Raw genomic sequence first — 27874 nt, 5'->3', positions numbered from 1 at the left:
GCTCATAGTGAACTTCTAGTAAAACCTTATCAGTGGTCTAATTAGTAGGGGAAGAGACTCAGGAAAATGTTAATCTTAGAAAATTTTAGAATAAATTTTATTTTATTAAATATATTAAAAATTAAACATATACTTATCACTTATTAAGTAAGTGACATTTGTTGAATAATTAGCACCTACTATGAAATACTGTGCTAGGTGCTCCCTCCTCCACCACCAAAAAAAAAAAAAAAAAAAAAAAAAAAAAAAAAAAAAAGAACTAAAATAGTACCATCACCATTTTCCTATGGACAGAAACCAAGAAAAGTAAAATAAATAACCATGAATGAGTTGTGATATTTTTCTGTTATGGGATACCAATGACAAAAACCTTATATGCATTTTGTAAGTAAGTACCCTAGGATCAGAAGAGAAAGTAAACTTGCAATTTCTAAAGGTAGGAGAAATTAGTCAAGGTTGGAGTGGTCAGGAGCTTCCCTGGAGGTCTCCTGCTTTCCCAATTTTATACAACTGACTCAGATTTCCTGGGCCTCTGTTCCTCATTAATAAAATGAAGGAGTTGAACCTAATCTCCAAAGTCTTTTCTAGCTTCAACATACTCTGTGATGGTCTTTAATGACATGAGTCTAAGATGGACAAAAAATGATCCTTTTTGCTCTTTGTACAGTAGATAGCCCTGTCTTCTTAGCAGGGGTAAGATGGTAAAGAAGTGTTGGAGGCCTGGTTGTGGGAAACACTGTGTCCACCCAAGGAGCTGAGAATGTATCCCTAAATATTAGGAAGTAGTTGCAAGTTGTTAACAGGGCCAGAAACATGCAGAAAAGGACTATCAGTAGGCAGTGCGCTGTGCAGAAAAGCTTGCACAGGGAGACAGAGAAGGACCGTGTAGCAGGCAGCCAGGGAAGAAGTGATGAAGGTCTGGACCAAAGAAAGTGAAGGATGGCTGAAAGATGTAAAGACTGCCCCCAAACTTAAAGGTATCCCCAATAATCTTGTTTACTTTTTTCTTAGCAAACTCTTTTTCATGCAAAAATAAAATTTGACACTTTGCATGAGTCATCAAATTTTCTCAATTTCCAGAATTGAATGTGTTCTATGGATGTATCAACTTGGTAAAGTCATCTCTTGTTATTTTAAACATCTATGCTTGGGTTTTTGGGGTTTTGTTTTCCTGGAGAAATCCTAAAGCACTGGCTGTATTGGTCAGGGTGGGCTAGGCTGCTGTAACAAATAGATACCTCCTCTCCCATTCACTATGTTGTATCATCACTGCCCATTTCCAGAACTTTTTCATCATTTCAAACAGAAACGCTACCCACGACCACATTCCCCTGCTCTTGGTAACTTCTATTCTACTTTCTGTCTCTGTGACTTTTTCTAATCTAGGTACATCATATTAGTGGAATCATACAGTATTTGTCCTTTAGTGTCTGGCTTATTTCACTTAGCATAATTTTTCAAGGTTTATCCATGTTGTAGTATGTATGCAAATTTCATTCCCTTTAATAAATGAATAACATTCATTTTGTTTATCCATTCATCAGTTGATGAACACGTGGCTTGTTTCCACCTTTTGGCTGTTGTGACTTTCCCTTTGTTTTTAATCCAGACCTCATTCCATCACTTCTTCCTTTTCTTTTTTTATTTGTATTTTAATTGTATTTCCATAGCTGTGGGGATTTTTTTTTGAGGGAGGATTGCTGCTGTGGGTTATGTGGTAAGGCTATGCTGATAACAGAATTTGTGCAGTCAACAAACATTTGTGAGAGTCTCCTTTGTGGTGTATATATTAGGGTTACAAAGATGAATAATACAAGGTCCCAACTCTCAAGGAGCTCAGTTTAGTAGAGGAAACAGGTATAAGTAAATAATTGCAATGTGAGGTCCCAGGGATGGGAGGGACCCAAAGAAGAGAGGACCAGCTCTACAGGACGAGATCAGAGGAAGTGAAACTTGAGTTAAAACTTGGAGGTTGAGGGGGGAATTTAAGGAGGGAAAAGTAGCAGAAGTAAGACCAAGCAAGCCTGTAGCTTATTGGTACTTTTCCCTCTAAAAGGTTAGAGCTCGTGGAGGCTCCAAGAAGGGGGCTGGTATGGTCCCAAGTCAATCTGAAGATGATTCTAGCAAGAATGTCGAGAATGGAGTGAGGCAGATAGTGCTGTTTGGCAGGAGAATAGGTCAGGAGAGGACTAACCAAGAGAGGGGTAACTGGCTGCAGCCAAGGCTTGTGAGCTGGGATAGAAGGAAGCTGGACTGGGGCGCCTGAGTGGCTCAGTCATTAAACGTCTGCCTTTGGCTCAGGGCGTGATCCTGGAGTTCTGGGATCGAGCCCCACGTCGGGCTCTTCCGCTGGGAGCCTGCTTCTTCCTCTCCTACTCCCCCTGCTTGTGTTCCCTCTCTCGCTGGCTGTCTCTCTCTCTGTTAAATAAATAAAATAAAATAAAATAAAATAAAATAAGAAGGGAGCTGGACTGGAGAAGCCATCAGAATTGTGGACCAGCTCCATGTGAGGGTTAAGAAAAGGGCCTGTTCTAGCTTGGTACCATTAACCCAAACAGGGCAAGTAGGTTTCTAGACAAAGAAAAAAGTCTCCGTGTGGTGTGGGGCATGCAAGTATGAACTGTCTGGACTATGCAGGTAGAACTGGCTGGTAGCCATGGCATCTGCTCATCTCTACCTCAGGAGAGGGCCGACTCAGAATTTAAGATTCAGGAGTCAATAACATAGAAGGTAGCAACTGATATTCTATAGTAAATGGGCCGATAGTAGTAAAAAGTCACTTCCCTTTTTAAAGTTGGCCCTGCAATTGAGGTAAATATTTGGGAGGATTGTGTTTGTCTTCCTAAATAAGGCCCACCTGTGTCTGAGCACAAAAAAACAGAATTCTTTCATGATATAAATGCAGTGAGAATTTGGTTAGGCTATTCACAGTGAAATCGAAGTCCGTATAGATTTGGGTGTTTACACTGCTCTGAAATTTAGACCAACTAGATGTCAAAAGTGGGACATTTTTCAGAGTTGCACCTGTTTCGGGAGCTATAGGCAGGCCTCTTCCAAGTACTTTATGTGCTTTACACATAATATTTCTAATTCCCAGAGCAAGCCCACAAAGAGGTACTCTTATCCCATTTTCAGCTGAGGAAATGGAGGCTCATGATGTTCAATAAGGTCTCACAGTTCATATGTGACTGAGCCCTCAGTTGAGCACAGCTGACTCCGAAATTCCACATTGCACCTTGTCATGATCGATGAGTCATGGGGGTTTAGTATACATCAGATGGGACGGGGTTGGTATGAGGCACGTGATCCACATGGAATCTTTTAACCCTGGAACTGAAATATTCAAGATGAAATGATACGATAGCTGGAATTGGTTTAAAAATTGGGAAGGAGTGGGTGAGGGTTTAGATGAATCAAGGTCAGTTGTTGAGTTGATAATTGTTGAAGCTGAGTGAGAGATACATAGGACTTCATTATATCATTCTCTCGGTGATGTTTTTTATATATTGCAAAATAATAGTTTGGAAAGTATTTGAATAAGATAGTTGCATATATGGCATTTTTTCACAGTTATTGATGTTTAAGACATCTTTTGTGTTTCAGATGATCCATCTCAGAGTTCCCCTATATTCGTATTGATAAGTACCACTGGCTAGGGGAATATACACTGTCTAGATGAAGTCCTCCAACTTTGGGGTCTGGCATTGACCAAGCACCTTTTTAAACATGAGAGAAGCTGGATATGGTCTGGTGTCCCCCTCATATCCTGTTCTGCCTAACAGCTGGAGACATCTTACATACTGAGTGTGAGTGCCTGAAATGCTGGGCATGTACTCCCACCATTATGAGGACAGTTGTGGGAAAAGACAACAGTTGATTTTGAAGAATGCTGCCATTTTGGACATGAACACTGCCTTTAACCATTCTTTGTCTATCAGCTCTGCTGAACATGGGAAGTAGCTGGAGGACAGCAATTTTTTTCTATTTGTGGACAGAGCCATTTCTCACTCATCAGAATGTAAAGAGATCCCCATGTCCTAATACAGATCCTACACACACACCCAGTGGGGAAATTGGATGAAATTTTGAAAGCGATAAATATTTGAGGAAGGAGATACAGTAATTTAGAAAGTCAATGAAATGCATAAAGTATATTATATAAAAATATAAATAAGGGGACTTTGTTTCTTTTTATTTCAAATGTTTCATTCAAGGGCTAGAATTAAATTGCCATAGATCATTGCACGTTTAACTTGAATAAAATTTGCTGGGAGTTTGGTTTTTCTATTTATAGGTCAAGCAATACCATTTGTAAATATTAAGAACCATGACTACTCCTTAGTGCATAATTGTTTATAAACCATGGGAAAGAGTGAAATCACCGACTGAGGCAAGACAACAATCTTTGCTGATGATAAAGAGACTGGTAATCTCTACTTACGTGTATATTTTAGGCCTGGTCTCCAAAAGAAATATAACCAAAGAAATAGTGTGATTGCGTCCAGGGCTACTGAGCCGAATATTTGGCTGCCTCTATGTTATTCTGAGTTGTAATTTTCCATGTCATCTAAATTTGTAATAATTTTTAAATATGATAGAGTTTCAGCGAACAAACATTCTGCTTGCTGCATTTCTTCTGAGTGAGTAATTCCCTGACAACTACCAGATCTTGGCAGAAGCAAGCCTGGTCATAAGTCATGCTCCACTTTCCGTGTGCTGAAACCTATGATGCGTAACACAGTGTCTTTGAATTCAGATGCTGATTTTCCTAAAGGAAATTTGGGAGGAAAAAAAAAAGAAAAGGAAATGAAATACCCAGCTTTAGGAGTAGAATTAATGTATTATTATAAGACTTAAAAAATACATAAACACTGGTCATGGAGTCATTTCCGTGAAATAAAAGCTGAGATGCCATTTTTCCCTGTTCTCTGTGTGGCTTGATGGTGGCTTAAGTGGCTGTGTGAGTTTCAGTGATCGATGGTGTTAAAGTCTGTGGAATAAACGTGTGAGGCAGAACGCTGGGGCCAGGTTGGCTGCCATTCATAGTCAACCTAATCTAACTGAAAGGATTGAGAAGTTTGTCCTTTTTGGCAAACACTAAGGCTCTTCCAAGTAACCAGCAATGTGATTTTACCGCACTGTTCATTAATGGGGGTTTTGGCTGGCCACCACGTCTGTCTGCGGAGCGAGTCCAACACTGCGGTCACTGCCTCCAGCAAGCTCATGGAGGGTTATGTCATCCCTGCTCAGCCAGCCCAACACTTTTTCCGTCTGCTAAAATATGCAACATGGTTGCTGATTTTATTCTTTCTCCAAAGAGAGAAGTTGGATGATGGTTGCTTTTAACTTAAAGATGATATGTTAATTAGCATTTTTCAAATCTGTTAAGCTAAGCCTGTTTAGGGTAGTCAGTCAGCATTGAGTTTCTTAAAAGGAGAAAGACGGGTGCAGAGTAGTGAGATTTTGTGCCAGCGTGCTAGAAGTTTGGTGGATATTTCTGTAGTGAAAGGATGCTCTGACCAGGCTTTCTTTTCATCAGGGGTGATCCAAAAGGTGTCATGTGCCATAGAGTTACATCATGTCCTAACTAGGTTAAGTGAGAAGGTAGTTGCCAGGTTGTGTCCTCCCCCACACAGGAAGAGCAGATGGATGTGCGCACTTTTTTAATATGTTCTTCTAGGGTACCCTCATTTCCTGTTCTCTCTATAAATTTTTACTAATAAGACATTTTCTGATGGGATTGGGAGTTTAGACAATGACCAGACTGTCACCCTGTGTTTTGCACATCTGGGGAGATAGTAGAGGCTGATGTATTCTTAAATAAAAGGCACTCCTGCTAAAACAATCTCTTAGTTACATTCAGAGCATGCAAAAAAAAAAAAAAAAAAAAAAAATACAGGACAATCCCCCTTAAAGGTTATACTATTTATTTTATGTTTCCTCTTTGCCATTCATGAGATTTTTAACAATAAAATGTCATACTTTTCGTTATTATTTTAAAGGTCTCTGGGGAACAAGACTCATGGAAGAAAGCAACACTAACCGAGAGAAGTATCTGAAAAGTGTTTTACGGGAGCTGGCCACATACCTCCTTTTTCTCATAGTCTTGTGCATTTGTAAGTAGAACATTTCCTCCTACTAAAGGAAAAGTTTTGAAAATATTTGACCTGTCGAAACCATAATTGAAAGGAATTGTATATGCATCAGGGGTTCATTCAGAAGCTCTCTATTTTCAATTTCAGTTTAGAATTTGGTAAAGCTCTCCTCTCTCCTCTCTTCTTTGGTAAACATTGATTAAAATTCAGCATTCTCTGATTGGCCAGTTCATTGTCAGTCATGACCATTTTCACTATGAGATGCATGTGGCAACCTGCCAGATACCAAGACACCAGGTAAAAGGATTTTTTGTATTAGGTTTCCTGATAAATACACTGAAACTATTTTTACATCAATTAACGTAAAGTCTAATGTAAGAATTATTTTCAGCAAAATGATGTTCCAAGTTTAATGTTCAGGAAATACAAATAATGTCTCCTATGATTGGTTTGTTGTGTGGGTTCCTTCATTCTAATTCATAATATCTTCCAAATCTTCGGTAATCACCAGCCTCGTACTCTACTTCCTCTCTTCTTTCAGTATGTCCGTGCATCCCCTGGGATGGGAGGTGAGTCAAGCCTTAGCCAGGACAAGTCTTAGAAGCCATTTGCTTCCAAGTCCAGAAAGTCGTAGACAATGGATTGATGTTCTGAATCAAAGGGTGTTGGATGATGAGAGCTCTGTCCTGTTCTCTCTAAAGCCCTTTATGAGAACAGACAAGGAGCAGCTTTATAATAACCAAGACCTCTCACCTACCCCTGGGAAAGGACTTATTCATAGAAATGCTTAAAAAATTACCACCAATTTTGAAGAGTCCCCTTCTTTCTATATGGAGAGAATCAAAATTTAATCAGTGATTTAATAAGACCATTCTTACTACATTAAAATTGACCTCCTTGGGGGCGCCTGGGTAGCGCAGTCGTTAAGCGTCTGCCTTCGGCTCAGGGCGTGATCCCAGCGTGCTGGGATCGAGTCCCACATCGGGCTTCTCCGCTGGGAGCCTGCTTCTTCCTCTCCCACTCCCCTGCTGTGTTCCCTCTCTCGCTGTCTGTCTCTCTGTCACATAAGTAAATAAAATATTTTTTTTAAAAATTAAATTAAAATAAAATAAAATTGACCTCCTTGAATTTAATTGACTAAGTGCAAAAAGCTTCCTTAAAAATATTTTTTAAATGTATTAGATTTATTAAAAAAAAATTTTTAAAACTTGTTAGTTGAACATAAAGGATTGAGGAAACACTTAAGTTTCAATATTTATAATTTTAAGAAATTGAGTATCATTTTATTTACTATCCCCACACACAGTTTTTTATTAATACTAGTAAGCTCTTAATGAGCTTTAACAGGGAATGACTTTTTGCATTTTCTGAGACTTTGACATCCCAAGTGGGAGCTTAAGAAAAAAAGAAAGTATTTAAGCTAGAATGTATGTATGTGTGAATAACATCCATTTTCTTGATTTTTTTCTGTTATTTGTTTAGGAAGGAATGTCATTACTTTTTACAACATTCTATCTAAAATCGAAATGTTGAAAAAGTAGAAAAGATCTATTCATTATATTAAAAGTTGTAAAGCCAGAGATGTGATATTTTTAATTTTTCTGTTCTAAGCTGTTAGAGCTTAGAATACTGAAGTAGAGTTTGTTCCCTACACAGGCGCTTAAATATTAAACTACAGTGGCCTTAAATATTAACAGATTGATTAGAATCATTATTAAGTTTTTTTCAAGCATGACACAGACACATTCATACATATATATTTCTTGTGCAAAATATAAGTATCCCTATAAGTAAGTCTAGGTTTTCAGTGGCCCTCCAAATTGCTTGAGCATCGGAATCGCCAAGTGAATTTTTAAAAAATTACAGTTGGCCCAGATCTGCTAAATCAGAGCCTTCCAGATGTGGCCCAGGGAAGTGAGTGTTCTGATGCACTGACAAGTTTGGGAACTAGGCCAGATAAATAAACCAAATACCTAGAGTTCTAGGAAACATGCCTTAAGTCATATAATTAGTGTTTTCTTGTTTATTTTGGAGTTTTTAATGCTTTTTGTTCTTTTTCACACTAATCACTTTTTTTTCTTCTATCAGTGGCTACATATTTTATATAGGCTAAGTTTTATTTTCAGAGTATTGTAGAATCTCTGGCTAGGAAGGGATCTTAGCAGCCATATGATCAAACCTCCACTGAATGCTAAAATTCCCCTTGCAGCATCCCTCTCAAATGGTCAATCTTCCTGTTTCTAATTGAGCAAGAGTTTCAAGTTAAGGGACTTTCTTTGAAATAGTTCATTTTGCTATGGCTGTGTTAGAAAGTTCTTCCTTATATGAAGCCAAGTCTATCCTGTCTAATTTCCTTTCTTGGCTCCCCTCCTCCAAGCCCACCTATACCAAGTACCTTTTCCATGTTCTTCTCCAATTAGCCCATCAGAAGTTTGGAGACAAACATTTGGTCTCACTTATGTCTTCTCGAGGCTAAACCTTTCTGGTTCCTTTAACGTTGATCGTGTAGTTGGAGACATGCATTTCAGGACCCATGTGATAGAAACTCCCTCCAGTACATGTTCTGTTTATCAGGTCCCTTTGAAAGCACAGTAGGAACCTCATGATGAAAGAGTGGAAACATGGGGCCATGGGTGTCCTCAGTCAGATACACGGCTGTGGTTCATGCCTCCTCCCATCACCCGATTCTTCACATAAATGATTCCTCAGTCCCTTCACCAAAAATGATAAAGCACTGAGTCCCCCAACTAGTATACGAACACTTTTTCCTGGAACAGAGTGGAGGACTTCCCTTTCTGCTATGTTAAATTTCATCTCATTCATTCCATGTGTTGAAATTATTTTGGATCTAGATTCATTCATCTTATGTATCAGCTGTTCCTCTTGGCTTCACTGGACCAACAGAGTTGATATCATCCATGTCCTTATCCTGTTAATTAATAAATCAAAAAAAGATTGGTCAAAGAACATCATCCATTAGTCAAAGCTCTGTGAGTGGAGTTCAGTGAACTATATTATCATCTAGCTCAGAATGTTCAAGAATTGGGTAATAAGAAAGACTTTTTCAGATGCCTGTCAGAATAACTCCACCATTCCTCTGCTGTTGGCTGTTGACCAAATTAAAAATGAACGTTGTGAGGATAAGCGCTCATGATTTACTTCTAACAAAGCCTTACTGGCTCCTAGTGATTGAGCCCTTTCCCATTTCTCAAAAACCATCTTTTTAACTACTAGTTTTAAAATCTTGCCATCAATATCAATATCAAATGACCAGTAATATCAATCACATTACTCTGTGGGTAAATGAGATAATGTACTTAGCTGTATGCTTTGCATATTGGAAGCTCTTGATATGAAGTAGATAGGATTCTGGAAGCAGTTGGGATAGTAGGAAAAGTATAGATTTTTCTGTATCAACAGAGATCTGGGTTCAGATCCCAGCTCCACTACTTATATACTAGGTAAGCTTGAGCAAGTTATTTAACCTTTCTGAGCCCTTGTTTTCTCATCTGTGGAATACTTATTTTGAAAGATTTTGTGGGGTGCCTGGGTGGCTCAGTTAGGCATCTGCCTTCAGCTCAGGTCGTGATCTCAGAGTCCTGGGATCGAGCCCTGAGTTGTCGGACTCCCTGCTCAGCAGAGAGTCTGCTTCTCCCTCTCCTGCCCCTCTGCTCCCCTGCTCAGTCTCTCCCTCTCTGTCTCTCTCTTTCCCTCTCTCTCTCAAATAAATAAATAAAATAGTTAAAAAAGAAAAATATTTTGTGAAGATTGGGATTAATACACCAAAAGATCCTAGGATACTGTCATATAATTAGTAAGATCAAAATTCTTCCCAGAGATAGTTGACAATGGCTGAATTGTTTCATCAGTAGGTTCTAAGAAGGGTAGGTTCTAATTGGGCATTCATTTGAAGCAACTAAGTGCCCATGAAGACCTATTTTCTATCTTGTTGGTGTTAGTTCTAAACCCCTATGTCTTTAAAATTAGTCTGCTTAACCCAGAGGAGAGAAATAACATGGGGACTAGGTGATCCCACTCTCTGTATAATTTAGAATTTATTCTTACTTGAAACCTAAGGTTGCTATGAATCCCCCCTCAAAGTACTTACTTATATATGGGTTACTGTTATAAACAGCAACAGTATTTCTTTGTGTGACTTAGATGCTGAACTTAAAGAACGGGATTAATAGTATTATTGAAGATCTTTGGAAAAGCCAAACGAAGTCTTTGGTGAATCTATGATTAAAAATACATTTGCCTCTTCTTTTTTTCTGCTCTCTCCATTAAAATTTCTCAAATTTCCTAGCTTTAAAAGTAATAATGGACATCATAAAGAAAAGTTGGTTGAGTTAGCATCATAGAAATGTGGTATTTCTGTATGTCAAAGAAATAGACAAGATTAAAAGGCAGAAAACAACTGTAAAGAATACTTACAAGACATATTACAAAGGATTAATATTTTAACACATTTATAACCCACAAAGCACTGAGAAAAATACCAAGGCCTCAGTAAATATTTTACAGGGTAGAAAATATAACATATTTCACAGAGTAGAACATGTAATCAATTAGTATAAGGAAAAGTCTTTAACTTTAAAGTCACCAGCGTCCAAAGAAGTAATGAAACTGGAGAAATGAACAACACAATCATAATACAGCATGTTATGTCCTAGGACAGGAAGAGCTCTTAGAGGAAGAAATCTATGTGTCTCTATCTCTTTATCTCTGGAAGGAGGCTTTGCCTTGTATTCTAAAAAGAAAGAAAGAAAGAAAGAAAGAAAGAAAGAAAGAAAGAAAGAAAGAAAGAAGGAAGGAAGGAAGGAAGGAAGGAAGGAAGGAAGGAAAGAAAGAAAGAAATGAATAGTATCAAATCAACACGTTGTATACCTTAAACTTATACAATATTGTATGTCAATTATACCTCAATAAAAAAAATGAATATTTTATTTTACTTGTAAAAATCTTGCGAAGATGATTATCCAAGCTAAAGATAGTTTTCCTAATTGCAAGAGAATTCATGCAGATGAACTGTTGATAACTAGGTCAGGGACGTCAAAGTCCCTGGGTTAATCATCACGTTGGTGGGAAGCTAATTCAATCTCCAGTGACAAACATTCCAGCAGCTTTCCACAGCAAACACATTCAGTCTGAAGCTTGCAGCCCATGGAAAGTAACTTTTAAAGACTGCCTGTGGCTGAAAAGCTCTTGGTCCTTTTCAATAAATTGAACAAAACTACACTGACAAGAAATGCATGTTCTTGTATAAATATTAATTTAAACATGGCCTGTGCTCCATGTGCGTAGCTTTCTCTCCTTTACGTCTTTGTGATAACATATATAAATATTACATATCTTTCTTTCTTGTTTCAAAAGACAAAGTAATAACCAGCTCGGTATGGGCATTCGCAATACCACTTGTGTCAACAGACTTAATCCTTCAAAGATTTCCATCACAATGTTACTTATAATTTCCTTTCAATTTTAACCAAACTGGATTAAAATATTTGGAGGTTTTAATGACTTTAATTCACCTCTCCTGTTTATTCTGCTGTCTCACTTCTGTCTCTTGAAAGGCCTCCCCACAGTTGCTTAGGGACCTCTTCGTTGCTAAATTTTATGGGCTGTTTTCAGACTTTCTCTGGCATTTGCTTCTATGGCATTTGGCTTTCTAGAAGCTTCTCTTTGGCTTCCAGAACTCACTCTCTTCCTATTTTCTTCTTGCTCTATTCACTTTCTTAGTTTTCGTCTTTATGAAACGTGTTTAGCCAGGGTATTCTCTGCCATTGGGTCTTTGGTTTTCTCTTCAGGTGATCTTTTGTACAGTTTCAACTGGTACTTGATTCTGGTGACTCCAAGTCCCCCCTAGACTGGCTCATGAACTACAAACTTGTGCCAACTTCTACCAGGCATCTCCACTGGTATATCTCCCAGGCATCTCATCCTTAACATTCTTAACCCTGCACTAAACATCCTTCCCATCCAAACTTGCTTCATTCATGTTCTCTCTGTGGATTCATGTTGACATCACCCACATGATGCCTCTCTCCAAAGCTGGGCATCATTCTAGATGCTTTCCCTCATTCTTCTCATGTGATCATTCCGCTTAATGCTTCCTCTTTAGTGCCTCTCAAATCTGTCTTCCTTCATAAAGCACTATTGTCCCTATTTTAACCTTTATCATCTCTCTCCTGGATTATTCATTTATTCATTCATTCAATTGTTCAGTAATTTAATTAAAAACAGATTTAGGCCTTGCCCTGAAATGTGGAAGTAATATGAAAGAAAACATTTGGGGACAAGGATTCCCCTACAGAGAAGGCCTCTCTGAGGCCTAAATCAAGAGTGGGAGCCAGTTGGATGAAGAGAGAACTGCATGAGTGAAGTTTCTGAGGCAGGAAAGAGCTCAGAACATTCCAGAAGTTGAGTGAAGACAGTTACTAGAGAGAGTACCATCAGATGAGGATGGAAAGGTAGTCAGGGGCCAGACCCTATAGGTCTGGTAGGCTTTGGTTAGGGGTTTACTGGAGGAAGCTGGGATTTTAAGTAGGGGAGTGACATGATTTATTTAAATTTTAAGAAGATGACTCAACACCATTAGACCACAGATTGGCTGGGATCTTTTTAGATCTTTTAGTAGGACTCCCAGGTACTGCCTCCAGACTGTTGTCTCTGAAACCAGATTAATCCAAGTCAGTCTTCCATTTAACATGCTATAATCAACTCACTTTCAAGATGAAGTTTAAAATCGTTACATAATAAAGTGCACTTCATTATACAGTCTTTACTTACTTCTTCAGACCTGCCACTCTCTGTGAACACCTGTTACTTCTACCACATCAAGCCACCCTGAGTCCCAAAAAGGCCTTGGCCTAGGCTGTCACCTCTTCTTGGTCTATTCAGTTCTTCCTCATCCCTCAAGATCAGCTCAAGAGGCAGATCCGTTGAGAAGCCTTATCCACTAGCCCTTACCCTGAGCTGTGCTGAAGTCCTGGGCCCATCTCCATCACCACACTCGTCACCCTGCGTTGTCAAACTTGTTTATGCATTCATCTCGTCAGCATAGGGAGGGAAGAAGGGATGCTGTTAGGCACATCTCAGAGATGCCACATGGATGTTCTTACCAAATGTTGACAGCTTGGCCCATTCTCGTTTCTGTTTACTAGTACTTCTTGCTCACTAACCCAGAACTATTCCTAATATGACAACTGCAAGAGTTCAAACCTAATCATTCTTTGATTTATGTATATTACTGTGCATTTGGCACTTTTCGTTTGTAGAGTCTCTTCAAATATCTGTCCTTATTTTATCTCTGCTGTGTTTCTGTGAGGATGTGGGACAGCCCAGAGCTAGCAGAGGAGTTCGGCTTCCTGGTCAGGATGATGGCTTCACTTTGTGGCAGATGGCCTTGGAACACTGGATTCTACTGTCTTTACATCTGGTATATTTATATTTGTGTAGCAGCTTTGATTTCCTCTTTAACCCAAGAGTTATGAAGAAAAAAAAAATTTTTTTTTTTCATTTTGAGGTGTTTGGTTTCATCTCTGTGTTTGCTTAATCCTTTTTAAATTAATTTTCTGCATTTGTGGTTTTTAAAATACCATTTTTTTGGTTTTTGTGGGGGATTTTTTGTTATTTTCCGTGTTTCTGTTTGTCTTGATTTACATTGGAAAATTCTTCTTTGCTTTTTATTCTAACGATTTGGAGTTTTTATAGTACAGTCCTCTTTATTGGTTTTTGGTCTTTGAGCCTACATTTTTTTCAACATTAAGGGCAAAATAGTGTCTATTGCCTATTTTGAAATGAGGCATGTTTTTAAGACAGCTTTATTTATGTCATATGCTGATTAGTTGGTGATACTGTGATAGTATTTATTCTGGCTTATTTTACGGAAAAGGGAACTTGGAAATTAAGACAAGGACTATATAGTAGAAGAAATATATACACATAGGACATTTATCTATCCTATGCCTTATATTTTTTAGCATTCTTCTCCTTTCTGTTCCTCATTTAAGATTATGATAGTTTCATCCTGTATTTTTTTCCTTCATGATTCAGATCATTTAAAGAGTGAATGCTACCTTCCAAGTGAGCTTTTCTCTATCAGGGACCAAATAGAAAATGATGTAGCTGTCTTGTATTTCTGTTGCATTTGACGTCATGCAAAATGTCTTCACATACATTTCTCCCATTGAACTATGCAGAAGCTCTAGATGTGGTTTTTTTTTTTTTTAAATTTCATTGCTTATTTATTTGTCAGAGAGAGAAAGCACAAGCAGGGGGAGCAGCAGGCAGAGGGAGAAGCAGGCTCCCTGCTGAGCAAGGCGCCCAATGCAGGACTTGATCCCAGGGTCCTGGGATCATGACCTGAGCTGAAGGCAGACGCTTAGCTGACTGAGCCACCTGGGAATCCTTCTCTAGATGTTATTATCCCCACTTTCTTGTTGATGAAACTCAAGCTCAGAGAAGTTAAGTAGTTGTCTGAGATCCCAAGACACCGAGACCCACTATCATGAACAAACACAGAGGCAGACATTCAAGATGAAGCGAAGCTGAAACTCAAACCCAAATCATTCTGCTTCCAAATTCCAGGGGTCCTTTAGCTCCAACCTAGATGGACTCATGGTGTAGGTGATTCCTGGAGTGTATGGAGCTGCCATTCAAAGATACCCCAAGGACTGGCCCACGGCCTGGCACAAGGGAGGGACTGAGTTAATATTTGCTGATCAAATGTGTTAGAATAATCATCCCTTCAAAGCTAGATGACATTGTTTCTCTGGATGTCCAACAGATGGTGCTAAATAGCCAAGGGAAGGCATCACTTCCCCTTGAGTGAGGCCGTGAAATTTCATACAGGTCCTGAAAATTTCAAAAACAATCGATATTAAAAATATAGGAAAACAAAAGAGTTACAGTGGCTAAAATACTTATATTTATGTACATATAGAAGTAGCATATTTATAAATCAAAACATTTAAATCATTTGTCATAATTCTTTTTAAACAAAAAAACCCAGAGGTAAAAAATTTAGAATGATCTGTATTAATTAATCAATCCAAAGCAAATTCTAATTTCAAGTTAAATGAAAAAATCAGCTTCATAATTATTTATTAGATTTTGGGGATCCTTCACCACTACTCTTTAGCATCATATCAGCTTTGTTCCCTCAGCTGTCTCTGGATCCACAGAAAGCTTTCGTAGAGTTCATGGTACCTTGCCCATCCCTCTGTGGGAGCTGAGTGGGCAGTGCTGTTCCCAGGGAAGCTTATTGGCTTTTCTCCTTGAGGGCAGAGATCACACCTTGCTTATCTTCATAAGTACTTTGTCCTATAAATGTGAATGGATTAAAAGTCTAAGCCCTTAACTCTGGCCCAGTATAGTTTTGAGAGGTAGCAGGTCACGTGACACTTGAAGAGGAATGTTCTTATCCTGATTTGTGGGTCCCAGGAGGACAGGTGAGAGAGCCTAACTAAGGGGACAGGAAAATGTTCCTTCCCCTCCAGATAGAGCACATAAGCCTTGTGACTGTGTGTATTCATTGATTCATTGACCTCTCGAGGTAGACTCAAAAACACACTTGTGTTTGAATCACTATTATCTACTCCTCTTTTAAAATAATTTTTTATGCTGCTCAGGTGGGGTAAGGAGTTATATAAGGATGAGATTTTATTAAGTAGCACTTAATCTCGAAATCATATAATAACAAGGTTTTTTTTTTTTTTTTTTAAGATTTTATTTATTTGTTTATTTGACAGAGAGACAGCCAGAGAGAGAGGGAACACAAGCAGGGGGAGTGGGAGAGGAAGAAGCAGGCTCCCAGCAGAGGAGCCTGACGTGGGGCTCGATCCCGGGAGTCCAGGATCATGTCCTGAGCCGAAGGCAGATGCTTAACAACTGAGCCACCCAGGCGCCCCAATAACAAGGTTTTAAAATGCATTTTATGATGCCTGAAGATTATTACAGGGTCAGCTAAGTATTAATCACCTGCTGGATGTTGAGAACTATGGTAAAAAGAAGTGTAAAACCTCTGTGGTCAAAAGAATTATAAAAAAGAAGTGTTTCCCCTTGAAGCTTTTTGTCAGTTATGGGAATTATAGCATATTGCACATGTAATCATTAGAGTCCAGTGTGAGACAGCCCCGATTAAAGTGCTGAAATTTTTAAGGATTAAAAGCTGATTAAGGAGGAAGCGCCATCATTATTGGGCATTTAAGTTTCAGCCACTGTATTGGGTAATTTTTAGTTATTATTTTTATGTAAGCACCAAAAACTCCTGTGGGATAGCTAATTATCTCTTCCTGCAGAAAAGGAAACTGAAGCTCAGAAAGTTTAAGCAGCTCGGGGCACCTGGGTGGCTCCGTCAGTTAAGTATCCGACTCTTGATTTCAGATCGGGTCTTGATCTCAGGGCTGTGAGTTCAAGCCCTTACTTCAAAAAAAAAGAAAGAAAGAAAGAGAGAAAGGAAAGAAAGAAAGAAGAATAGAAAAGAAAAAAAAGAAAGAAAAAGAAAAAGAGAAGAAAGTTTAAGCAACTTGCGCAGGTCATGTAGTGAGTAGCAGGCACGGCTAAGATTCAACCTCTGATCTCCTGTAACCTACTAAGCCTATAAATTATCTTCCCGTCTCCCTCCAGGACCATTCAGAATGGGCTGATACAATCAGCAAATCTTCCTGGCCAGGGTGTAGCTTAAGTTTAGAGGGTTCCGTAGATTTGATCAGTAGATGGGAGGCAGAGTGTCTGTGTTAGCATTCTGGAAGGAAAAGAGATGGAAAACTCAAAGTGGTAATTAAAGAACATTTAATGAAGGGACTATTTCCAAGGTGGGGATGGTTATGGGAACCTGCAAGGGAAATGAGGCCCTCGGAACAGTTACCATCTCCAGACCTGAGGGGACAAGGGGAGAGAATGACATGGCATGAACCCAGTGTGGCTATGGGAGGAGAGATGCCCCCAGCAGCTATGGCCAAGGTTAGAGGGTCCCCTGCCAAACTCCATCCAGGTGGTGAAGGAATGGAGTAAGGGTTGAGGAAGCAAACCCAACCTCCCTTTCCTCAGGTCTCCAGATTTCCCGCTCAGCCTCCCCTGGGCCAAATGTATGGGAAATCAAAGGGCATGGTACAGTCTGTAGAGGTCAGCCTCAGAGTGCAGAGCAGAGAAGAATGGAGAATTGATGTGGAGCAGAGAACGTCCTGCCCCTGTTATGGTAGGGAGAGTAACAGCGCGTGCCCAGGCTCAAGACGAGGAGTGAGGCTTGGCCTCGGTAGGGGCCTGTGCCAAGCAGCCTCACCACGTGGAGGGGCCGATCCAGGAGCAGCCTCACCGTGTGGAGAGGCTGACGGGGGGAGGGGCATGAGGTTGGATAGGCATGTCCCAGATGTCAAGTAAAGACACTTGATCTTGGGGCGCCTGGGTGGCGCAGTTGTTAAGCGTCTGCCTTCAGCTCAGGGCGTGATCCTGGCATTCCAGGATCGAGCCCCACATCAGGCTCCTCTGCTAGGAGCCTGCTTCTTCCTCTCCCACTCCCCCTGCTTGTGTTCCCTCTCTCGCTGGCTGTCTCTCTCTGTCAAATAAATAAATAAATCTTTAAAAAAAAAAAAAAGACACTTGATCTTAACTCGATGCTCTGTAGTAAGCCAGTTTTGTTTCACATATGCCAATGTTAATTTATTTCTTTTATAGGCCTGAGAGCTAGGGAGACATCCTAGAAGAATGGTAAAGGGAAAGAAGGCAGGGGACACAGCAGAATGTTTGTGGCTACCTGCCCCTCCCCTGGGAGTGTGCAAGTGAGTGTGCGGGTTCCCCTGCAGGGTTCACGTGGCTTTTTCTGTGTTCCAGTGACCTATGGGATGATGAGCTCCAGTGTGTACTACTATACCCGGATCATGTCACAACTCTTCCTAGACACCCCAGTTTCCAAAACAGAGAAAACAAACTTTAAAACTCTTTCTTCAATGGAAGACTTCTGGAAGGTATTTGCAAATGACTTTCAAAGTATTTCTTTCCCGTTGAAAATGGTTCATTTGGCTTCATAAATTCAAGTTAGCATTATCTCTAGGACCCCCTTTGTGCTTGACGCTGTATGAGGTGTAGGTTATGGTGAGTTGATAGAAGTTATGGTTCTGTCGAGAACCTGGTGTGTGCCTTGCACCGTGCTGAGTGTTTCATAATCGCATGGTAACCATACAAGGTAAGGGCTAATGTTACGCCCCGGTGGTAGTTGAGGAGACGAAGATTCAGCATGCTTGCACATGGTTAGGGAGTAAGAAAAATGGACTTGTTTCTAGCCTGACAGGCACTTCCTCACCCTAGTCTATAATTCACTCAGTCGTTCATGATTCAATAAATATCTGTTGAGTATCTCCTAGGATATATGGCGCATAAGGGCAAAATTTGGTTGTTTTGTCTTGCTTTGTTTTTTGTCTTTGGTCTCTTTGTTGAGGATGGCATGTACCCTAGAACAGTGCCTGATACAAGGCAGGCATGTTCTTTCAGAGATCTCTAATGTGAAATTCAACCCAGCCCCTTCCCAAGTTGTCACAAAATCCAGCATAATAACCAAGGATAAGCTACGAGTGATACCGTAGGAGAAATGTTACACTGATCTGGGAGGTATGGTGCTCAGAACCTAAAAAAATTGGAAGGGACACTGGAGGGGAAAGAATTGTTTCCTCCTGCAGAGATGCTTCCTAAAAGTCCTACTAAACCCTGAGGTCAGAGCTGGTGGTTGTAAAGAAAGAGGAAACTGGACCGTGTAAACCCATCAATACCGGTGCCTAAAAATACTTGGCATCCAAAACCATGCATGTAAGATAGGAATCTCTCCCTCCTCAGCAGAGCAAATCAGTCCACCTCTACCGATTGTCTAATAAGATAAGGCACTGAGAAATAGCTGCTTCTTCCCAATAGGCAGACTAATGAGAGACTTGTCCTGTAGCCACAATTCCATGGTAATGAACGCCAGGCTCTAAGAGCAGGGGCAGGGGCAGCTACAGAGTTCACCATATGACAGAATAACCCAGACACTTAAAAGATCCACCAGGTGGCATACTGGCAATCAAAACTATAGTCTTTTTCTCTCCAAACAAGTTTGGAACCTTGTGGGATGCTATTTTAATAAGGAAAAGTAAAATTGATCATGGTTGTGGATTTATGTCAACCTCCTCCCCCCTCCACCACCTTCAGTCCTAGCGCAAAAATCAGAGTTGCCATTTATTAAGCACCCACAGGGTACCAGGGTAGCAGCCATGCAGAGAATGGATATAATCGATGCAGGAACCTTGGCTCAAAGCTGGATCCTGCTCAAGGCCTCACAGCTAGCAAGCAATGCTGCAAGATCCAACCCAAATCTTTCTGACAGCAAAACCCACCCTCGCCACTCTACCGTGCTTGCAGAGTTGCCAATCTGTTGGTCATGCAAACATTCCAGGAAAGAGCAAAGCAGTCACTAAGCTTGGGACTCTTCAAAAAAATTTTCACAAATGTTTCCTTGGTTTTCAGTTCACAGAAGGTGCCTTGTTGGATGGGCTGTATTGGAAGACGCAGCCCAGCAACAGAAGCGAAGCTGACAACCGAAGCTTCATCTACTACGAGAACCTCCTGTTAGGGGTGCCCCGTATCCGGCAACTCAAAGTCAGAAATGGATCCTGTTCTATCCCCCAGGACTTGAGAGATGAGATTAAAGAGTGCTATGATGTCTACTCCGCCAGGAGTGAAGACAGGGCTCCTTTCGGTCCAAGAAACGGAACTGCGTAAGTGTCTGTGCCCAGCGGCCATGCGCGCCCCGACTTCTCATTCACTCATTCATTCATTCATTCATTCATTCATTCATTCATTCATTCATTCATCCTCTAACCCCTTAACCAAGGACTTAAACCGTCGTACCTGGTTGAATATTTTACTCTATCTCATATCATTAAGAAGGGAAGTGGCAGCTACTACCAGATGCTATTTAAGAGGTGACTTCATAGATTATCTCATCTGCTTTTCACAAAACAACCTGAAATACGTGTCATCTCCATTTTGTCTATGAAAAAACTAAGGCTCACTTACCCGAAGCATCACAGCTTGTAAATGGAACCAAGCTGGAATTTAACCATCCTGACTCCAAAACCCGTGCTTCTTCCACTAAACCACATTGCTTCTTCCATTTTAATTACACTGTTGGGGTGGCTCCTGACCACCCTCAGCTCCTCATCCGTATTCAAGCTTCTAGAGTGCAGGGACTATATTTTGTTCACTGCTGTATTCTCAAAGCCTTGACCACACTGCCTGGTAACTAAAGCTGCTCAGTAAATAGCCACCATGGTGATTTCCACTACAAGATGGACTGCCATGTATCTAAACCATCCCTTGATTCTGCCCTATTCTCAGGTTACTCCCATTTCTCCTTCCCTTGAACTCCACAAGCTTCTGGAAAGAATAGCCTTCACTTGCCACCTCCATTCCCTTACCATTGATTCACCCCTTAAATCTTAAACCCTGTGTCTCCGACATCTCTCTTGGAAGCCACCAATGGATTTGTTGAGTTTGCCAACCCAATGACCAATTCTTGATCTTCATCCCATGCAACCTCTGCACAACCCGGCCGTGTTGATTGCTCATTCTTTTGACTTCTGAGAGTGACACTAAACTTTGGGTTCCCTTCATTCTGTAATCCTCCTCTTAACTCTCCCGCTTCTCTCTTATTCCTAGGTTCTGGCAGGTACCAATATTCAGATCTCTAAATTTTCTTTCTTTACATTCTTTCCCTTGACATTCCAGTGGCTTCCTCTCTCATGTCTATTTGATAATTTATCATTTCTGCAACAAATATATGGAATGTTACATTGTGCCAGCATTTTCTCAGTAAAGTCTCCCTCTTCTAGAAATACCCTTGGTGCTGGCTGGGTAACAAAGCAGCAGGAAACAAGACAGAAACAAATCCCTTGTCTTCACAGAGCTTAATAGGAAACCAAAAACAAATCTGTATCCTACCTATGTCCTACCAGCTCCTTTGCATTATCCAAAAGGAGTCTCCAGTCATTTTTCAGATGTCCCTTCTCCCTCTCTCCAGCTTCCAAATCAGAGGCCACATTCTGCCGACAGTCACTGCAGTGTCCTCTGTTCATCCTTCCTGTCTGTCTTCTTGTCTTCCTATCATTGCTGTGGTTCAGGCCTCATCATCACCTCTGGGTTATTGCAGGCATGGCTGTCAGAGCCCCCAGGACCACTCCCAGGTTCAGGGATGTGCTGGAAGGATTCACAGGATTCGTCCTCTGGTCATGTTCATGGCTAAGCTTCAATGCAATGAAAGGATAAAAGCAAAAGCAGCAGAGAGTTCAGGCACATGGAGCAAAGTTTGTAGGAAACTACGTGCAGGCTTCCAAAAGTCCTCTCCCAATGAAGTCACTCAGGACATGCTGAATTCCTCCAGTAACGAGCTATAACAACATGTGTGAAGTGTTGTCTCTCAGAGAGGCTCATTAGAGACTCAGGGCCCAGGTAGTCACTGGCTGCAGGTCACATAGGCAGCCACTGCCTAGCGGGTACTAAAATCCCAGAGTCCCAGAAGGAAAGCAGGCATTGGACACAAGCCACTGGGTTTGTGCAGACAGCCTAGGCACGGCCACTCTTCCCAGTCACACAACGTTTTTGTTGGTTTTTTAAAAAAATTTATGTATTAGAGCACATGCATATAAGCGGGGGGTGGGGTGGGGTGAGGGCGTGAGGCAGAGGGAGAGGAAGAAGCAGCCAGTCGGGCACTTTTTGTATCAGTGTAAGGAGCTGTTTATCAGTCATGTTCCGAATGCCAGGCAAGGCACAACCTTGCAAGCAGGCCTTCCTAGGGAAAGGCCGTCTCAGACCCGCTGTGGCCACTTTTTTCTACACATGAGCCCTCTGTTCTCACCACTCTAGTCTTTCCTGCAGCCACCAGAGGAACCCTGTTCCGTGCCTCTCAGTAACCTTCGCTCAGTGACCCCTTCCTGCTTGCTCTTCACCATCTGATCACAGTCTACCCGTCAGCCTTCTTTCTTCACATTACGAGAGCTGAACTCAGCTACCAGCTGGGTGCCTCGTACTTCTCCAGCCCTGCCTGCCTCAGGCTCGAAAATGCCCTTCCCATCTTCTGGTGCCTGCCTGACTCCTATTTACCTTTCACAGCCCAGGTCCACTGCAGCTTGTTTCAAAAGCTTTCTCCGATGCACCTTTCCTGTCACCGGACTCCCAGACAAGGATAGCTTTCCTCTGATCTGCCTGAGCCATTTATCTTACTTCTCTGATGGATATCATCCACCTACCTTGTATTTTAATTGTTTCATTACTTTTCTCTCCCTACTTACTATATATTTGAGAGAGAAAGGAACTTGCTTCATCCTTTTTTTTTTTTTTAAGATCTTTTATTTATTTGACAGAGAGAGACACAGTGAGAGAGGAAACAAAAGCAGGGGGAGTGGGAGAGGGAGAAGCAGGCTTCCCGCTGAGCAGGGAGCCCGATGCGGGGCTCGATCCCAGGACCCCGGGATCATGACCTGAGTAGAAGGCAGATGCTCAATGACCAAGCCACCCAGGGGCCCCTTGATTCATCCTTATATCCTCATTAATGCCAAAGAAGCATCTGGTTCCTAAGAGAGCCTCTGTCAATATTTGTGGATTAAATTCCCAAATGCCCTGGGGCACCTGGGTGGCTCAGTCGGTCAAGTGTCAGACTCTTGATTTCAGCTCAGGTCATGATCTCAGGGACCTGAGATCGAGCCACATGTTGGGCTCTGCAATGGTCATGGAGCCTGCTTAAGATTCTCTCTCTTTCTCCCCCTCTCCCTCTGCTTCCCACCACTCTCTCTTTCTCCCCTTCTCCCTCTGTTTCCCACCACTCTCTCTTTCTCCCCTTCTCCCCCTCTTAATTTGAGAGGAATTAATTGATTAATTAATTCCCAAATGCCCTGCGGAGTCTTGTTTAGTTCATTTGCCGACAGTGGTACTTGATGAACTTGTGCCTCTTGGCTGCAGTTTTCTCTGAGAGCCTAGAGTCACGTAGCCCCTGAGTATAGTTACCCAGGAAAGACAACCATATAAACTAAGGGCTGATAGACAGATTCTAGAGACAGGCAGTCCTGGTGTAGGTTCCTGACAATACCCTTGAAAGCTCGGAGACTGAGTTGACCTCACTAAGCTTCAGGGCCCTTATTCCTAAAATGGGGATAATAAATGTATGAGAATTAAATAAGAAAACACGAAGCACCACACCAAGCACATTACCCAGCTTGATAAGACTTATACTGATTTATTCCATACTCTGTCTTACCAGGAACCAACTGTCTTTGTATTTGCTCTAAGTGTTCCACTGATTTTATCTGTTTGTTTCGTTTTCATTTTGTTTTTTCATTAGTTGGATCTACACAAGTGAAAAAGACTTGAATGGGAGTAGCCACTGGGGAATGATTGCAACCTATAGCGGAGCTGGCTATTACCTGGATTTGTCACGAACAAGAGAGGAGACGGCTGCTCAGGTTGCTAGCCTCAAGAAAAATGGCTGGCTGGACCGAGGAACCAGGGCAACGTTTATTGACTTTTCAGTGTACAACGCCAACATTAACCTGTTCTGTGTGATCAGGTGTGTACCAGGGGCACTGATCCGTCCCACGTCTGTGTATTTGTAGGTACATCCTAGTCTTGCGAGAGACCAGGAAACCATTGCTGCAGTTGGCTAAAAGAGTGCCGAGGATCAGAGCCGAGAGCAAGGGAAGGGTGAAAACCAAAGGCTTAGTGGGATAAATATATTTGGTGGAAGGGAGTTAGGATCCTAGAATATTATGAGTTGGGAAAAAACTTAAGTCTGGTCCAAGTTTATCCCAAAGCTGGAAGCTTCCCAGAAAAAGCACTGTGTTCTGCTAACATGTGTTCTTACTCATGATAAGGATAATCATGAGTGGCCTCTGGCCACCAAATCTCGACTCATTGCCCTGAGTTTCCCATTCTCAGATGAGGCCCATGCTATTTTAGAACACAAGCACAGCAGGCAGGGGCTATGGCTAGGTTCAGGAGGATACCCACGTATCTGCCGACACACAAGATTCACCAAAGGCACATGAAGTTCCTTCTAAGATCCTGTGACATTGCTATCATGATCGCTCTGGTCAGCAGTGAGAAAACTGACAAAACTCCTACGTGCTTGTCTGGGGCCTTTTGTTCATTCATTCATTTATTCAGCAAACATTTATCGGACACTTAATATGTGCCAGGCACTGTTCTCGGTTTTTGGGACACATCAGTAAACAAAATAAAGATCCCTGCTCTTGCAGAGCTTGCACTCAACCAGGAGGAGAGAGATAATAGACAATAAACAATAAACAAAAGAAACAAATTAATTAAAAAGTATATTAGAAGGTAACATGTACTATAAAGAAAAAGTAGAACAAGGCAAGGGGGATCCAGGGTTACCCCACTTAATCCTCCTGGTGAACATGTCAGCAACACCTAGACATCACTGGCATGAATTTCTTGCACATATATTTACCAACCAAATAAGAAGGATACATTCTCATAATATCCTTATTTTGTGATCATTTTTGAGGCTAAATGCACATCAGCTTTACATGGCCAGTTGGATTTTTCCAGACCGTGTATTTAACAACTTTTGAAGGAAGCACTATCACATGAAGTCCAATAAGAGTTATTACTAGAAATGAATGAAAATCAGTTGCAATCATTATTGAACTTTTCCTAATGATTTCAGTGCAGATAGAGAGAGGATAGAAGCGGGCACTCAACTCTGATTGCCATTGAAGGGAATATCTATAGAAGGTCTTGAGTATGTCCTCCACGTCCTCCCCATACTTTACGAGTGAATATTGTCAAGGCAGTTACTTCATTTATCTGTGCTGCTGTCTACGTTTCTGGAGGGGCTTGATGGATGCAGGGCTAGAGCAGGACAGAGAGAGGGGACTGGGCACACAGAGGCTACTTTCTGCCCTTCCGAGTTTACGCTGAGGCTGTGACGAGGCGCTTCATTTCAGTATTGCTTCCTGGGCTTTTGGTTCTTAGCCCTCTTCTCTAACACATCGAATAGGGAAAAAAAAAAACAACAAACAAAAAACAGGAGATTGACAGTAAAGAAGAAGGAAGAATTTTCACCCTTCTTTGACCAGTTCTAATTGGCCATAGTCTCTGCCTGGACCTGATTATTGCTCATGCTTGAGTCCTAGACACTCAGGCTCTAGGTGTGGCCACCCATCCTGCAGTGGGAGAGATGGTTATTCCTAATAGTCCACTGAAGGTCTTTCACAGGTCTTAAAGTTAAGGAGCTAGATATTCTTCTAGTTTGATAGGGAAGCTGTACCATTAAAAGAGTCATTTAACTTTCTCACTGTGACACCTACAAAATGGGAATTTGGCAAGAAACATCCTCACTTCAGTTATGCTAAAACACTAAACATCAGTGCCGTCAGTATGAATGTAAAAAATTACGTGTTACTGTTTTAGACTATCAGACATTCACCGAACACCTATTAACGATAAGGCTCTGGGAAGGGTAGAAAGAATAGCCCCTAGGGCAAATTATTCAATGCTAGTTAGGTGATACCGAATGAATGAAGGAGAAACCCAGTTTGTGTATATATATACATACATGCATATATAGAGACACACACGTATACACACACACAAACACACACATCTACTTCTCAACAGGCCATACACGTTTAAATGCATGAGTTATATTTCTTAGGTTCTTCATTGCCTAGTTAAATTACTTGTATTTAATAGAAGTCCTAGAAAGGCTTATTTGTTGATTAACTTCTACATTAAGAAAAAAAAAAACCCAAACTAGAGCATTTTTAGCAGTATAAATACCAGAGGGGAGACTCAGGAGGAATAGTCTCTTTAGGAGGACGTGGGAAACCTTGTTCCTTTGGGGGCACAGAATTGTGCAAGTACGTAGCTGTAATCAAAAGTATTCTGCCGCTAGTTTGGGGTGACTTGTGGTTGCAGTTGTAATCCCTCATTAGTGCAGGGACAGAACAGGTGGATGTCCTTTCCGGGCTGCATCCATGTGCTGTTATTGTTACTGTTTTAATTGTTCTTATTGCAACGCAGGTTATTGGTTGAATTCCCAGCAACAGGCGGTGTGATCCCATCTTGGCAGTTTCAGCCTGTAAAGCTGATCCGCTCTGTCACAACTTTTGATTTCTTCCTGGCAGCCTGTGAGATTATCTTTTGTTTTTTTATCCTTTACTATGTGGTGGAAGAGATATTGGAAATTCGCATTCACAAGCTACACTATTTCAGGAGTTTCTGGAATTGTCTGGATGTTGTGATCATTGTGGTAGGTTTGAGAACACCACCAAATTCCCTATAAAAACATGTTAATGAGAGTCCTTGATCTGTCTCCTCAGTATTGTGGACCCTGACATTCCTGAGGGAGAATCTAAACGTTCTCCTCTGCTATATCAACGTCAGTGTTATGAATTACTTCTTCATTTTGCATGAGTAACCCTTCCGAATACAGAAGTAGAGAGGTATTTATGAGAAGCTGTCAATTAGCCACACAAATAACAAGAATAACTTTGTGGGGCACCTGGCTGGCTCAGTTGGAAGTGCATGTGACTCTTGATCTTGGGGTCATGAGTTTGAGCCCCACATTGGGTATAGAGGTGACTTAAAAATAAATCAATAAATATTTTAAAAAATGAAAGAGATCCATATATGCTGATACAGCTAGAGTTCCAAGACAAAAAAAAAAAAAAAAAAGAATAGCTTAGTAATTCATATTTGGCTTTGGCATGCCATATGAGACATGAGGGAGAAAAGAATGTTTTGTTTATTCTTTTTTTTGTTAATGATATTTTTCTTCAACTACTAGCAAAAAATTATTTTGTATTTTTCTGCTCATGTGTCAAGTTACAGCAAGAAGAAACATCTTGAAAATATTTGGGGTGGCAGAGAAAACCTCCCTGCAGTTTAAAATTTCCTGCCAATAGTTAAGTGTACAAAATACCAGTGAGGGACTATCAGGGTTTTCTGTATCAGGTGCAAGAAATCAGAAGGCAGTGAGGTCAGGGTCGAGACTATGAAGCCTTGTAGCTCCCCTGCCTGCCCTTAACTCTGTTATAACTCATTACACTTGTTCAACATGGCTTCCCTTCCACATCATCCTCATCACTTCCTTCCAGGGGTCTCACTGGGGAAATGCATTTTTGCAAACTTTTCTCCCTTCGGCAAGAACACATAATCTTTTGCTGAGTCCTGTTACACACTGAAGCAGATAAGGACATGCTTGATTGTCACATGCCTAAAAGTCCATCCTTTCTGCTGTCCGCTCACAGAGGTGCCCCCCTGAAATCTCAGTAAGTGGTGCATTACCCTATCAGCGTTCTCTCTTCTGTTACCCTACTTCTTGGCCATTATTCTCCCCCTGCCCCTAACAACCAAAAATTCATTTGGGCTTCGTGAAGCATTTACATCAAGTCATTTTCAAAGCATCACTAGAATTAGTCAGCAAAATTTAGAAACTATGTTCTGAAATATGTTAAGATGTTTTAAATACACAAAAATGTTATTCATATGTGAGTAAAAGAATGCTTAAGACATTGAAAAGAACTATATAGATCTATATTGCCTGACAATAATATTAACTGGGGCAATAACAATAATACCGCTAACGCTTTAGAAGTTGTGTGTGTCAGGCACAGTTCCGAGTGCTTTTCACATCCAGACGTACCTTCAGATCTCACCATAACCTTAGTCACTCTGCCATTGCCTCTCAAGCCACATGTATGTGGACTTCAGAAAGAGCTTTTACTTAAAAT

At 41.0% G+C, this 27874-nt stretch overlaps 1 protein-coding gene across 1 annotated transcript in view; it reads left to right on the top strand.

Moving 5' to 3' along the window:
• PKD2 (polycystin 2, transient receptor potential cation channel) overlaps positions 1 to 27874 on the top strand; it is a 52301-nt gene that overhangs the window by 2210 nt on the left and 22217 nt on the right. Inside the window, exons 2-6 of the mRNA XM_040625078.1 lie at positions 6003 to 6116; positions 17928 to 18061; positions 19590 to 19840; positions 23458 to 23682; positions 26163 to 26391. Of these exons, the coding sequence (XP_040481012.1) occupies positions 6003 to 6116; positions 17928 to 18061; positions 19590 to 19840; positions 23458 to 23682; positions 26163 to 26391 (953 nt within the window). The remainder of the gene's footprint in view (positions 1 to 6002; positions 6117 to 17927; positions 18062 to 19589; positions 19841 to 23457; positions 23683 to 26162; positions 26392 to 27874) is intronic.

Source organism: Ursus maritimus, unplaced genomic scaffold (assembly GCF_017311325.1).
Source record: "Ursus maritimus isolate PB19 unplaced genomic scaffold, ASM1731132v1 scaffold_8, whole genome shotgun sequence".
Lineage (NCBI taxonomy): Eukaryota > Metazoa > Chordata > Mammalia > Carnivora > Ursidae > Ursus > Ursus maritimus.
This window is presented reverse-complemented; position numbering and strand designations above follow the sequence as displayed.